At 42.3% G+C, this 14,951-nt stretch overlaps 1 protein-coding gene across 1 annotated transcript in view; it reads left to right on the forward strand.

Moving 5' to 3' along the window:
- Positions 1-755: 755 nt before the first annotated feature.
- Positions 756-14,951, forward strand: part of slit2 (slit homolog 2 (Drosophila)) — a 78,624-nt gene continuing 64,428 nt past the window's right edge. The window contains exons 1-4 of the mRNA XM_034120543.1: positions 756-1,688; positions 2,575-2,646; positions 4,397-4,468; positions 10,815-10,886. Of these exons, the coding sequence (XP_033976434.1) occupies positions 1,480-1,688; positions 2,575-2,646; positions 4,397-4,468; positions 10,815-10,886 (425 nt within the window). The 5' untranslated portion in view covers positions 756-1,479. The remainder of the gene's footprint in view (positions 1,689-2,574; positions 2,647-4,396; positions 4,469-10,814; positions 10,887-14,951) is intronic.

Below are 14,951 nucleotides of genomic sequence, written 5' to 3' on the forward strand. Positions count from 1 at the left end.
AAGTATGTCTCTCCAATTTGCTTAATGTTCTAACTTAAATAAACTCATAATTCTTAAGGCTTAGAGCAACTGCTTTTGATAATTAAAACTATACCTTTATTAGAGTTTGCATAATGCAGTGCAGTTACTTTGGATATGAATACTGTCCCAGGAACAACAAGTGTGAAACCACCATGGGACAGGTGTCATTTTAATGTGTCTTTCAACTGGACACTGAAGCCAACAGAGCAAGACAAATGTGTCTTAGATACAGCACTGGATCCTTAGTTTCAGCTGTGTGGACATTTAACAATAATCAGATGGGTTTTGGCTATATTTGTCCACTTTAGATTTCACCAAGAAGCTCTGTCGCCTTCCTGAGGCCGGATAAATAAAGCATCAGGTGACCGGGACACTGCAGCGAGAAGTCCCCTACCGAGGTCATACTGTTGCTTTTTGACTGACGGCCAGTTGGAAACCTGCTGCTTTGAGGGAAAATGCAGTGTGTGTGTGTGTGTGTGTGTGTGTGAGAGAGAGAGAGAGAGAGAGAGAGAGAGAGAGAGAGAGAGAGAGAGAGAGAGAGAGAGAGAGAGAGAGAGAGAGAGAGAGAGAGAGAGAGAGTTGCCTGGACAGACGCAGTAGCAGACGTGCCCGCTCTCGTCTCTCCCCCTCTCCATTCCCTCCCCCCCCCCCCCCCCCCCCCTCTCTCTCCCTCCCCCTCTCTCTCATCTCTCTCTCTCTCTCTCTCTCTCTCTCTCTCTCTCTCTACACACACACTCTCGGGGGCAGCGCTTTGACGCACCACGCAAAGTTGGATTATACTATTGCGCGCTGGTCTTTGACGGGGCTTTTTTCCCTCCCTCACACACTGCCTACACCCTTGCCACTGACTTGCCATTGATATATTATCTGGATCAATATCTTTCCTCCTCGGTGACCTCTGCTGAGCTTTTTGGGAGAACCGAGCGCGGTCTCCTTTCTGGACGCGTGTTATGAATTCATAACTAAGATAGCCTCACCTGGAGTGCGTGTTTGTATGCAGTAAAGTGTGTCTGAGAGTTTGTTTCTCTGGATCAGATCAAGCAGTGAGGTGTTTTATTGGCTTGGTTCAGCACACGCTCATACACTTACAGACACAACACACGCCGGGGGGATTTTGGGCACCGCATGCCGGGGACATGTGGAAGTTTGCGCCGCTGTAGCGCAGCCAGAGAGCCGGTCCACCGCCTCGTCAACCTCTCGTCTCCCTTTCAAGGGGGGGCAAATTCCTAATTCACAGCTTTCATACATAGAAACCCCTCTAAGAAGACCCAAATGTGAATTTTAGAGCGATACATTTGAGAATCCCACGTCTGAGGGGAGGACAACGAAAAGGAGGACTGCATCCCGTTGCGTGCAGAGTTTGGTGAGCTGTTTCGGGGATTTCAGGGCTTTTATTTTTGAACGCCCTTGTATTTTCTCAGTATTTTGTGGGTCTCATATTGGCCCCCACTTGCCGCAATGATGGTGGGAACTCTGAGCCCCGCTGGCCCCGGCCGCTCCCCGGTGACTGCGCTGGGGCTGCTGGCCGTCCTGCTCTCGGTCCTGTCCGGCGGAGCGGACGGACAGCCCTGCCCGGCGCAGTGCTCCTGCACGGGGACTACCGTGGACTGTCACGGCCAAGGGCTCCGCAGCGTGCCCAGGAACATCCCCCGCAACACCGAGAGACTGTGAGTAGCCTACCGAGGGGGGGCAAAGCGCAGTTTCCAGACAAAACACTTCACACGGGAAAAACACTAGAATCTCAATTTATTCGTGCGTCAATTATGAAAAAAAAAAATGTGGTTACCTTAATGCATTTAAAATATATATATATTTTATATATGCTTCTCCTGAAAAAAGCTTAAGAGTTTACAGCAATCTTATCTCACTTTTTGGTATGGCTATTTGATAGCCCACCCTTCATTATATTTCCACAAATATTTGTATGATCATATAATATTCCTATTTTTTAATAATCTGGTTACATTAGTGTTTTCGGTCCTTTTAAACGGCATGCTGATAGTATTAGGAGGATTGTTTCCTTGGGGACCATCTTAGCGCAGTGACGCGTGAACTAACACGTTAAAACTCAGGACCTGTAAATGCTGCTAAATGTACCTTGTGTTTTTAAATAGTCGAAACACCTTTTGGTTCTTCCTGCATGTGTTTAATGTGGAGATTCGCTCTTGCTGATCGCGGAGCTGAAGTTAGGGGCACTGCTGTGGTTGTGTTGGTGGTTTCGCACTGTTGCATTAGCACAGCCTCCGTAGACCACATCGGTTTGTCTGGAGACCAGCAAGTTAATCAAAAACGGATTTGGACAAGTGGGCTTTGAGTTAAACAAGCCGTATTTTATTAGTGAGAGCCCCCTTGATAACATTAAAAATTGCCTAGTATAGCGCAGCAGCTCTTTTCAATTTCTCTGATGCTCAAATGAAATTCTGCATCGGCCACAGCACACCAAGTTTCAACAAAAACCCTCCAGTGGCCCACCTGCTTTTTCTTTGTTTGATTAACATGTCATATCTCATGTAGCCTACTGACAGTCTGTTCTTTCCCAATTTCTCTCTCCAGGGATCTGAATGCAAACAACCTCACTAAAATCACCAAGGCGGATTTTGCAGGACTGAGGCATCTGCGAGTGTTGTAAGTGATTTTTATGAATTTTATTTCCTTCTTTCTTATCTCTCAGCTTTTGCAGATGCAAAATAAAATATAATACTCTCACGCACAGCTCTGACAAGCAGCACCTTACAATTCCAACAACTTTCCCCCCTAAATACCACAACACACAGATTTAACTGTTTCCAGTCCTGTTCAGCATCACAGCAGCCTGCCGCATGCAGCACTGCGTCTACAAGCGGCGCTTTCGTTGAGTCAGTATGTGTTTCCAAACAGAATAGCATTGGCACCTGTTAATGCTGTCGTGTTAATCTGCCAGTGGAAGTGTCAGGAGGGGCTTATTTTAACCACCGGGCAAAGAGGGAAAGAGATAGCGGTCATTAGGTGTAACCGCGGAGGGAGGAATGCAGCTGCAAGGGAGGGAGGGTGCAAGGAAAGGAAAGGAGAGAGTCAAGTAAGAACAGGTTTCTTACCTGGGATGAATCCAGTTTAAGAGTAGGACAGGGATAGCCTGCTTTTATTGTGTGCGTGTGTGTGTGTGTGTGTGTGTGTGTGTGTGTGTGTGTGTGTGTGTGTGTGTGTGTGGATGTGTGCTTTCCAGCTGCTAAAAGTGAATGGGAGAATACACATGGTTGGAATTCCTTCTAAGATGATGCATATCCCTAATCGTGCATGTGTGTGTGTGTGTGTCTGTGTGTGTGTGTGTGTGTGTGTGTGTGTGTGTGTGTGTGTGTGTGTGTGTGTTCTCCAGCCTCAATGTTAGCTGTTTTCTGTGTTCATAATGTGTACCTGTGTCACACGAAATCTAAATAATGAATTAGAGCGGCAACATTTAGTCAATGGAAAACCAATTCATTGGCTTAAACTCTTTAGTTTTAGTCATAAAACTAAAATGCAAAGTATCCTGGCTGCAACTTCTCCAATGTGAGGATGTACTTATTTGTTTGACATTATAGGCAATGACATATATTTGGCTTGTTTGTGAGTTAACATGCATTTTTAATACATCACTTTTGTGATAGGGATTTTTCCAAAACCAGTTATATCTGCTTACGTGTTCCTATTTAACATGAGTGTGCACAATACAGCCTATATAAAGATGTGTGTGTGTGTGTGTGTGTGTGTGTGTGTGTGTGTGTGTGTGTGTGTGTGTGTGTGTGTGTGACAGCTTGGCTTGGTCAGCACAGTGCTCCTTGGGGAGTTGTGCTAGTGTAAGTGAATGAGTAGTCACAGCTATGTAGTTAGATAGAGGGTAAATTGGATGATAGATGAGTTGCTGTCCAACTGATGGGCCAGTTTTAAAGTCAATTCTGTGGCTCCATCGATCCACTGCTGATTGTCTTCTCTCTCTCTCTCTCTCTCTCTCTCTCTCTCTCTCTCTCTCTCTCTCTCTCTCTCTCTCTCTCTCTCTCTCTCTCTCTCTCTCTCTCTCTCTTTCTCCTGCTGCTTCAACGTTCTATCACTCACCATCTCCACAATCAGTTTTTCTTTTTTTAATTCACACCCACTGCCACCTATCTTCTTCATCTCTCCCTCTCTCCCCTCTCCAATGTCAATCTCTTCTCCTCTCTCGTGTCCTATCTCACTCTCCTTCACCTTCTCTTCCTCTTTACTCTCTCTTATCCGCGGCCCCATCCAGCCATCTTTCGTCTTTTCTTTGGACTCTCAAGGTGTCATCAGATCACCCTGTCAGCTCTCATGTGTCTCTCTATTAATCTCTTTTTTTGCTGTCCAGTGCTTATTGTCTCACTTGTTGCTGGTGTTTCTCTTTCAGGCAGCTAATGGAGAACAAAATCACCACAATAGAGAGAGGAGCGTTCCAGGACCTGAAGGAGCTGGAGAGACTGTGAGTTACAATTCTGAATTAAAGCAGAGACTATTTATTTTTCACACATTTTTGTTATAAATACCCTTTACCATAATGCTTTTCCCTGAAGCATACACATGTTTATTTTTCATATATTTGGATATGCACATGTACAGAAAGGTGACAAATGAAAGGATAACAAGTATGCAGAGCTTTCGTAGGGAAGAACGTTATTGTTCCGTTGTTCCCTCATTTTCTTTTTGATTATTGTGGCATTGCATACGTGTGAGATTGGTTTTATAAAATTCTCTGTGGTCCATTTTGAAGGACGATTGTGCTAATTTCCTGGTGTATTGTGGCACTGTAGAAACATTAAAAAAACTTGAGCAATATCACTGGAACTTTTTCTTATTAAAATAGACCCTTAAAAAACCTAAAATGTCAGGTCTGCCAGTCTTTTCCGCCTAATTTCCTGGCTTTTTTAGGCTGGTTGGTTTGTAGATGTGGATCGTAGCAGAAGGCACATTTTGTGAATTTTGGTCCTACATTTTTGAGACAACAGATTCAGATATTTTTCAAAGTATTGAGTGCCCCCACCCCCCATATCTGTATGTCTTTGTAAATGTTTCACTGCTGCCATCAGTTTTCTCAAGAGGGAATATTTGAATTGAGTCTCAGCGCAGTGAGAGTGAACAGCCAAAGGTTGTTATGGCGTTGGCCGGGAATCACTGGTATTCAGCATCTAACCCTGAGGCAGTTATGGCATAATTAAGTCCTGGTAGTGTGTGGGAGAAGAGGACAGAAGGGGGATGCGGACCTCTGACTGCTGATATGTCTATTGTGTGGACTGTCAACTTTGCTTGATGTGTGAGCTGTCTGTATATGGCTGTGTTTGTGGCCTGACTGCCAGCCAATGACACACAGGAATGCAGCAGACTGTGACGCTCTGAGGAGGCTTAGAGACAAGCTTTTAATTAAAGACACATAAAAATCCTTTCTGCTTACACACATGTTTACAAAAACACAGACATACCTGTGTAAACACAGAAAGATCCACCTGTACACATACACAGGCATACAAACAGCACTAAATCAATTGAAGGTAGTTAATCTTCCTGATGGCTGTTTTGGGTAAATTATTCAGGAGTGGTCGGATTGAGAAGGATGAAGTATCATGAATTCCCGCTGCTCTCGTCTTGGGCGTGTCGTGCCTGTTTTTTTCTCTGCTCTCTGCTGCACTGTGGCCACTCTTTGTTGATACAGCGAATATATAGGAATCTGATCGTGATTCTCATGCAACCGATGCTGGGATCTGTCCAGCTAAGCAGATCTGGGAATTTCTGCCCAGAGCTTTAGACAAGGCCAACATTTAACTGTGAAATGGTCTGGCTTTAACTGTAAACTTTGATAGTGATTACCTTCTGTGCTAAGAGATGGTACATGCTGGTTAAAAAAGTCTCTCATGCATACATATAAGCAAATCAGGCTTCAACACACACTTACACATACAATGTAGATCAGTCTGTAAACATCCACATCAGATAAAGAATTACACATCAACTATCAAACTATACATGCTGTCTTTGTCTTTCATCAGAGGGCAACAAACACTTTGACAGCAGCTAACTTTCTGACACAACATGGCTGTTTTCTGTTGTTCTTACGAGGGTTTTCAACTGTAATTCAGCGTCTCTGGCGTGGCATGTTCACAAACACAAAGGTGGAGTCAGTCATCAATGCCCCCCCGCAGCTGCTGGACAATGGCACGTCTCCGGAGTCTGGAGTCTTGGGGCTCATTTCAAAGGCCTCCGTCCTCTGGGGGTTGGATAGGGGCCTGCTGGGCACCGCTGCCCAGAGTAGAGGGCCCTAAGCTGGGCTGACGGATCCACAGTGACTGCCCCCCACCGGGGTGGAAAACGGTTCCCCTTCTCATCCTCTTTTTTTGCGACAGGCCCTGCAGGGCTGGGCAGGGTGGGGTCAGGTGTGGGGCAGTAGCTGGGGGGTATGGAGGAGGGGCCGGTGGTTGAAGGAGGTGTGGAGGAGATAGGCATGTCACAACACACACGTGCACATACACAAAAACATGCATTGGTATGGATAGACTCATGCACGCGCATTAACTTACGCAAGGCTGCTCCGTCAGTACTGGTTTTATCTTGATTTTGCCCCCCACTTGCGCATTGATTCCATCTTTAACCTCTCCTCATGTTTTTCTTCCAAACCCACCCATCTCTCTCTCTCTATTGTCCTGTGCTTACAGGAATGTCATACATTCTTCACTCTCTCCCTGTAGATAATGAAGAATAGGAAAGAGAGGCGTTTCTGATCCTCTTATCCTCCTCTCACATCTGACTGGTTTATAGCCGCTATCCAAATTCAAAGTGTGTGAGATTGAAGATAATAGCAGCAAGAGATATGCAGAGAGAAAGGAAATAGTAATTACAGGTATTGAGAGAACAGCGGTGAGATAAAGCCTCAGATAATTAAAGGTGGGGTAGGTAATTTTGGAGAAACCAGCTCGAGATCGCTAGAATTTGAAAATACAGAACCGGAAAAAATCTGCCACTTCCTTACAGAGCCCCTCCTCCAACACACACGAACGCGCACATGACCAATGAGGGTACGAGATAAGTTTGTGCACAGATGGAAGGCTGACAGGCAGGTAGGCCATCCAGTTATTTTAGCCGGGCCGGCTAAAATGATTGGTCGTGCTTTTTACAGTACTACGGCTTCCACAGATGACATTTTTTTACGGATTTTTTGTCAAAGCACTTAAGATATTAATTGCTATCGGGATGTTAAGAGTATTCCATGGAATATAACAAAAAGTGTATCTCGAGCCGGTTTCTCAAACTTACTCACCCTACCTTTAACCTGTAGTTGAGTGATCACATTGTCAAAGGTAATTTCAACAGTGAAGAATAATTGTAAAACAGATTACAGGTAGTGTGAGACATACATATCAACAGTGATGTACAAACTAGATAAATAAACCTCACACTAAGTGTGTTGTAATTTGTGGACAATGTGACTATCAAAAGATAATTGCATCATTGAGACTAGCAGAATATGGATTTCAAAGAAAAGTCTTAGATTAGCGTTTGCTGAATCCTGCGAGTGAAGACATTGCTTCTCTGATCATTCAGGGCAAAATTTCGCAATGCCTTTTTTTTATTATTGAGCTGCAGAGCTTGAAAGGTTCTGCACACAAAAGCCATTTTCACTACAATGGTTCTATCTAATACAAGTAATTTGTAGATATTGCTGAGTCACTGGCTACTGCCAACTTTTGTTGTAAATACCAGCTTTTCAATACGCTTAATGAGAATAATTTCTGCATTCTGGAATCCTGCGTTACTGTGAAATTGGGCAGGATGGTATCTGTTTTAAAAGCCTTCATAGCCATGATTTTAAAGCTCGTATGCCAGCGCATTAACCTGTAAAGTGCATATGGCATCATGATGGGGTCTAATTAACAAAGGCGATTCACATCTCTCATACTTTTGTGCACATATAAAATAAAGTATTCATTCACTCAGTCTCTCCTGACTAAAATACACAAACTGCTGGAGTGGATATACACACATACACAAACACTCACGCATGTTTTGACATAAAATGTGAATTATGGCAGCAGTGGCATTGGTGGAGTAATAATTGTTTTTTTGAGGTGGTTTGTTGTTTCCTTCCTGGCCACAGCCTGCAAACCTGTAATGCTACACATATGTGTGTGTGTGTGTGTCTGTGTGTGTGTTTACTGTGTGGTTTGTTGCTCTCTAGCATCTGTTTATGATTGCAGGGATTATCACCACGCTGCAGTGTGACATTAGCTTGTTGGAGTGACTCTCACACCTCAGTGTACTGGCGACTCGGTCTTCATTCACTTTCAGCCAGACTTTGACTAATGAATCACGACTGTGGAAGTACTCTGAGGGTGTTTATGTGCACACTCACACACACTTCACACACACTATAATACATTCCTTCAGGTCAAGAAACAAGCCACTAAATCACTACTGACCACTAGATTATTTGTGTCAGAGTCTGTTCGTACTTGTAGAGGGACAGTAGAGGTGTTCTGGGCAAAAATGAACAACTCCTAAACACTAAATCTTAAGCTGCAGCAACTATCTCTTATAACAAAGATGCAAGGGTTTATGGTAGTTGGGGTTGAAACGATGAATAGATGCACAGAAAATGAAGAACAGGTTATTAGAATAGGTTAAATAAGTGTAGTGGGAGTGACTTCATTGGACTAACATTTTGAGGTGTATAATATGTAGAGGTTGGTTTCACATCATGAATGCTGTCCCTTTGGAAAGATAAAATAACATGTTTGTCGGCGTCCTTTGTGATGCTTAAACTAAATTAAAAAAGGGTTTTCTGACCCTAAATTGAGCAATATATGATGGTTAAAAGTGTAAACTTGATTGGTAAAGTTATCTGACATTTATGAGCAAATAATTAAATGCACCTCAACACATGACACTTTTGAGTAACAACACTGGTTTGGATAAAACTCCGTCTTCACTTCATTCTCGTAGTCTCCTAGTCTGACAGCATTGCATCTATTTTAAGAGAATGAGCTCATACTCCTTCGCCGCACCTCCAGCACCAGTCTGTGCACTCACCCAGGGGAGGTCTAGCCCACTAACGGGTGCTCATGGTCGGGCAGGACCTGCAGGAGGAGTGGGCCTCTCCATGGGACCACGTGGGGCTCTTAGCTGCCACAGCCAGGCTTAACGGAAGAGAAGTGAATAATTTAGAAACATCATTCTGTGGGATGTTAAATATTAAAGCGGCCTCTGATGTAACTGTGAAGTGTGAATGTGTGTGCATGAGCGCAGGCACGTTCATATATTTGAGCACTCCTGGGTTGAAGATGGACACACTGGGGGGTGACGTTATTTAAGGAGAGTCCACAGCAGCTTATAGTGAAGCACAAAGAGGTAAAATAAGAAGGTTAAGCCATTGTGACACTTGAAGAGAGGTGGTCTGAATACAACTGTTGACATTTTTGAAGTGTTTTGTTAAGGCTGTATCCTTCAGCTGTTTCTACCTATACATACGAAAAGAAATTCACTTTAATTCGTATATAATGCACTTTAACCTTAGCCAGGACGGGCATAACTGCCTCAGTGGAAGTGAGATGACAAAGTTGGATGGTTTAAATATACAGGACTTTTACTCAGGAGACCACCTGTTCCTGTCCTGTGTAAAACTAGAAATGGTTGACTTATATTTACTAACTTTTACGTTACATAACTTACTTATTTTAACACAAACTATTATTCTAAACCTAACCAAGTGTTCTGGAGCATTCACATGTGCATTGCTTGCTTGTGTTCATGGACATTTGTAAGAAACTCAGTCAGGGCCTTTAACACTATTTCTCATTTGTTGAAACAAGCTTTCTTCATTCTTCCTCCATCTCTCATTTCCTTACTCCCTCTCTTAATTCTCCTCCAGTAACAGCCGGCGCAGCATCCTTCCCCGGGCTGTCAATGTGTGTGTGTGTGTGTGTGTGTGTGTGTGTGTGTGTGTATGTGTGTGTGTGTGTGTGGTGTGTGTGTGTGTGTGTGTGTGGTGTGTGTGTGTGTGTGTGTGTGTGTGTGTGTGTGTGTGTGTGTGTGTGTGTGTGTGTGTGAGAGAGAGTGTGTGTCGGGGTTAAACTGTTTCAGCAGCCTGTCTTTCATTGTGTCACTCAGTTGCTTCACTCTCCTCTGACTCACATCAAGGCACAACCACACACACAGCAACACACACCGGCATACACAAACCTCTTCACTCCACTCGACCAGGGTTAAATGATCGCACCCAGATTATTAAACTCACCCGAGTTCTCTCAACTCCTGTGTGTGTGTGTGTTTGTGAGAGTGTGTGTGATGACGGGTTGTTGTGAGTTCTTCCCCTGTGAGGGCCTTGTTTACTCAGTGGGGTCCTTTTCACACATTCGGTAGCCCGGCCAGACTGCCTGTTTGTTTTTCCCACATCATCTCCTCTTCTCCGCCTTTGTGGTAAAAAAAAAGGTCCCCCCACACCCCCATTACATTTGAACCCCTTCTCCCGTCTTCCTCCCCCTGCCTTCCCTTCGTCCTTCTCGAGTTTGTCTGGCAGCCATGTTGTACCCCTTAAATCAGGGGTGACTGGGAGTCTGTTTTTCTGTCCGTGAACATGTGTGTGCTTTTAATGCCCCCATCAATCTTCTTATGTTCATGCTTCCTGTAACACTGAGTTGTATTACAAGCAAAACACAACAACACACAATATGATATGATGAACAGGAAACACAAATATCACCTTAAAAAGCTAATTATACACACATGTAACCACTCTCTGGAAGCCTATGTTGAGTTATTTCCTAATTTATACTCTGTTTTTTCAGGCGCCTGAATCGGAATAACCTGGCCGTGTTCCCCGAGCTGCTTTTCCTGGGAACGACAAAACTTTACAGACTGTAAGTCCTGTTTTTTTTCTTCTCTTTCTCTATCCATCACTCGATTTCTCTGCATTGTTATCTGAAGTATTGTTCACTTCCAAAGAAGGCCTGAGATCACTCGGAAGAATTGTTGAAATTGTGTGTGTTTTTGTGTATTACCACAAGCTTGTGCAGAACATTGACTGCGATTTGAAAAAAATCTGGTTGTCTTGGTGACGTAGCCGTGGTTTTTCACTTAGATGAAGGAGTGAGGGAACAGATTTTAAATGGCCCTCTTCATAGAAGCCAGTTCAGTAGCTAATGGAGATTAGCACTCCAACAGCTGCTGCCCACTGGGAGGTGTGTGTGTGTGTGTGTGTGTGTGTGTGTGTGTGTGTGTGTGTGTGTGTGTGTGTGTGTGTGTGTGTGTGTGTTTGTGTGTGTGTGTGTGTGTGTGTGTGTGTGTGTGTGTGTTCTCTTCTAAAGTTACATTTGTATGTTTCACAGACAAAAAATAGTCTCAGTTACAGAACATAAATGTGTCAGTTTGCATTCAAAACCCTTAAACTGCAGTTTGTTGTCGTCAGGCACCGTCCACTCTTCAGCTGAGCGTCTGTGCTGTAAACTGATCTGTGGATTTCCAGAACTGTAGGGCTGGGCAGCAATGCTGCTGAAACTGTGGGAACTACCTTCCCGTCATGGTTGTTTGTGGTCCCAGGGAATAATTATGGTTGAATATATTTATATGTGTGGCTGCATATATTTATCTTAAACAATATTGAAATGCTCAGATGATTCAGAGAGTGTGTGAAAGTTGTTTATGTTCTGCGGCTGCTGCAGTGGTTTGCTGGGCTTGACCTGTCGTCTGTGGGTGTGTGTCTGCATGTGCGTCTGTGTTTCTGCAAGAGTGTGTGTGTGTTTTTCAAGGCCAAGAGTTGGCATATTGCTCAGCGTGTGGGCCGAGGTAAAAATACAACTCGGATATACTGCTCTCTGCTCAGCTGTTGCAGACAAGCGGCCTCTCTGTGCGCGTTGTGTGTGTGTGTGCATTTGTTAGTTTAGACTTGCGTGTGCACGTTGCTTGTTTGTGTGTATGTGTATAAGCCTCAGTTCTCCAGGTATGTGTGTAGCAGAGGATCCCTGGTTGGCTTCATATATTCACTGATCACACAATTCATTCGGTCTCACAGCACTCATAATGTTGTCTTTTGATTGTGTTTTTTTCCTCAGTAGAAGATCTAAAATTAGAATTAGAGAAATAAAGAAACCTCCGAAAAATCAACAGAAAGTTGCCCAATGACCATGAAAAAATACAAATAACCTAGCTGGCGCTTTTGCCGCCACAAAGCTATAGAAGCAGATTTCTCAGACGTATGGAAGTCATTCATAATGAACATCAACCACGGAGGCTTAGCCAATAGTATTTAGGGCTGTTTGGACAATATTAAATCTCATGTCTACTTCTACACCCCCAAAAGTGTACTTTTATTTTTAGAAAACACAACAAGAAAGCCTTGAGAACCTCTGAAGTGGGATCTTGTTAAGTTTTATTTAGAGGTCAGAAGGTATGCAGACTGGACCGACTTTGGTTCTTACAACAGCACTGCTATAAATGAACACTTGCTCAACCTGCTATTATGAAAATTATGTTTTCACTTTTTTGGGAGCTTGGAAATTCTGTGTGTGTGTGTGTGTGTGTGTGTGTGTGTGTGTGTGTGTGTGTGTGTGTGTGTGTGTGTGTGTGTGTGTGTGTGTGTGTGTGTGTGTGTGTGTTTGTGTGAGTACTTGCTGGATGTGTTTGCTCAGCGCCATGGTTAAGAGCTTTGAGGGCTAAATGAAACTGAGGTCAGGTGTTAGAGGAAACAATATTTCTGCCTGAATTATGTTGACATCCAACATGTGTCTAAAACCATTTAGTGTGACATGCTTATGAACTTAGGTGTTGATCTAGATAATTACAATGTATTTAGATGAGGTAAAAATCCTCTTATTGGTCATTGAAGTCATGATGACGAGTCTTGCACCAATAGTCATTGTTAATTTTTGCAATGTCAATCAAGATCACTTTTTTTCAGGGTATAGTTAAGGTCACTTTAGTTTATTTCCTATTATAAGAATGAGACCATGATGTTACAGTTAACTAAATTAAATGTGAATGATATAGTAACTCATTAATTCAATGTTTTTGTCTCAAATGTTCCTGTGATAAAAGTGGTGTCCACGTATGTGTGTAAAATACTTTCTTCTAACTTCCACAATGAATTGCATTGCATTTTATAAATGTTGTGGGACTCCAGGCCCGTCACTAGTGACACAACACAAGAATGACTCATTCAAGTTAACAATTGAATGTTTTTTGAGTAGGGAGTAGTGAATGAGTGACAAGGGGAGTGAACTGAGAAAGTTCTCAAGATGTGCTTCCGCTTTGATCCTCAATGTTAAGATGCAGGAGTACAGGGGATTAAGCGTCAATTACCACCAACCAACCAACACAATAAACCTGCATTTAGTTGCCAGCAGTAAATCCTTCTTTAACCCTTAGATGCATAAGTGGGTCTTTTTGGACCTGGTGAGGTGGTTTTCTTGAAGTATCTTTGTAATTACATTTTTTTATCATTTCATATTCCAGCTATTCCTCAAAAAACATGTTTTGGATATCATGCCATTCTAATTTTAAATTTACATTTTAAGAAATTGTAGTTTTTGTATTACTACCCCAAGCTTCCATAAGTGGGTCTTTTTGGACCCGGTGAGGTGGTTTTCTTGAAGTATCTTTGTAATTAAAAAAATGTATCATTTCATATTCCAGCTATTCCTCAAAAAACATGTTTTGGATATCATGCCATTCACATTTTTAATTTACATTTTAAGAAATTGTAGTTTTTGTATTAGTACCCCAAGCTTCCATAAGTGGGTCAAAACTGACCCGCATGCATTTTCTATGGAATCCTATGGGAAAATGTTTTTTTTCAAAATGTAAAAGAAATTTCTAAAATTATAAATAGTGAAAAATTAAATATAAAATATTTCTAGTGTGAACCAAAATATAATACTAAATATTATACAAGAGATTTTTCTTAACCAAAATGACAAAAATTGCATAAAAACACATATTATTCTAATACGGGTCCTTTTAGACCCACTTATGGAAGAGTGTAGGGTCCAGTCACTCGTGCATCTAAGGGTTAATGTGGGTTCTTATGTTTAGTGTATTTTCTTCGTCTGTTCCTTCCTTTCCTCATTGCCATTAGTGATCATGAATCCAAAGCTGTATAATAAAACATCTACCAAAGATAAACATAGAACAAACATTTATGCAAACACAAATTAACAAATAAAATGTTAAAATACAAGGAATGGTAAAAAAAATATGTGCAATACAATCTTGATTCCAGATCATCAGTATCGTTCTTGCACTTTTATTATGATGCTTCTTTCAGAGGAAATTATTTAGTTCAATATGATTTTCTTCCATTACTACGCAGATGCTGACCCCATGCAATGAACACATATATTCGTGTGACATTTCCTCTCCTCTCTTCTGCCTCTTCTCTGCCCGCTCTATTCCCTTTTTGCTGGACAGAAATCAGTAGTGAGATGAAAGAGGGAGAGATGAAAGAGGGGTTGATGATGGGATGGGGTGATGGGAGGATGAGAGAATGGGTCACTGCTTCCACATATGAAAAGTCTGGTTATACAGGAGGATGAGGATATATTGATGGGACAGTGATTGTGTGTATGTGTTTTCTTGCTGCCTTGCCTTTTCTGGCATACATTCCTCAGAAACAGTTTTCAGGTTACTTTATCACCCTCTGTGTTTTAGTGTTTTGTGTCAAGTGCATTTTGCTTAAAAATGTAGGTATTTTTTTTGTTAACTTGTGTTAGTTATGACAAAGTGAGAGAAAGGTGAAAAGATTAAGAGATTAAAAGAAATCGAAGGAAAGTTAGTTGTAGTTTTTCACTGAGAAAAATAGTTGATATGGATGAGTTGATTTGGAATAGTGAACTGTAGGTTTCACACACACGAAAAGTTAAAGTGGTCTGCGGTTTGAATTAATGAGTTGATTAGGCTATGTTTTTGGGTGTGTGTGTTTATGTGTGTGT

This window comes from Trematomus bernacchii, unplaced genomic scaffold (assembly GCF_902827165.1).
Source record: "Trematomus bernacchii unplaced genomic scaffold, fTreBer1.1, whole genome shotgun sequence".
Taxonomy (NCBI): domain Eukaryota; kingdom Metazoa; phylum Chordata; class Actinopteri; order Perciformes; family Nototheniidae; genus Trematomus; species Trematomus bernacchii.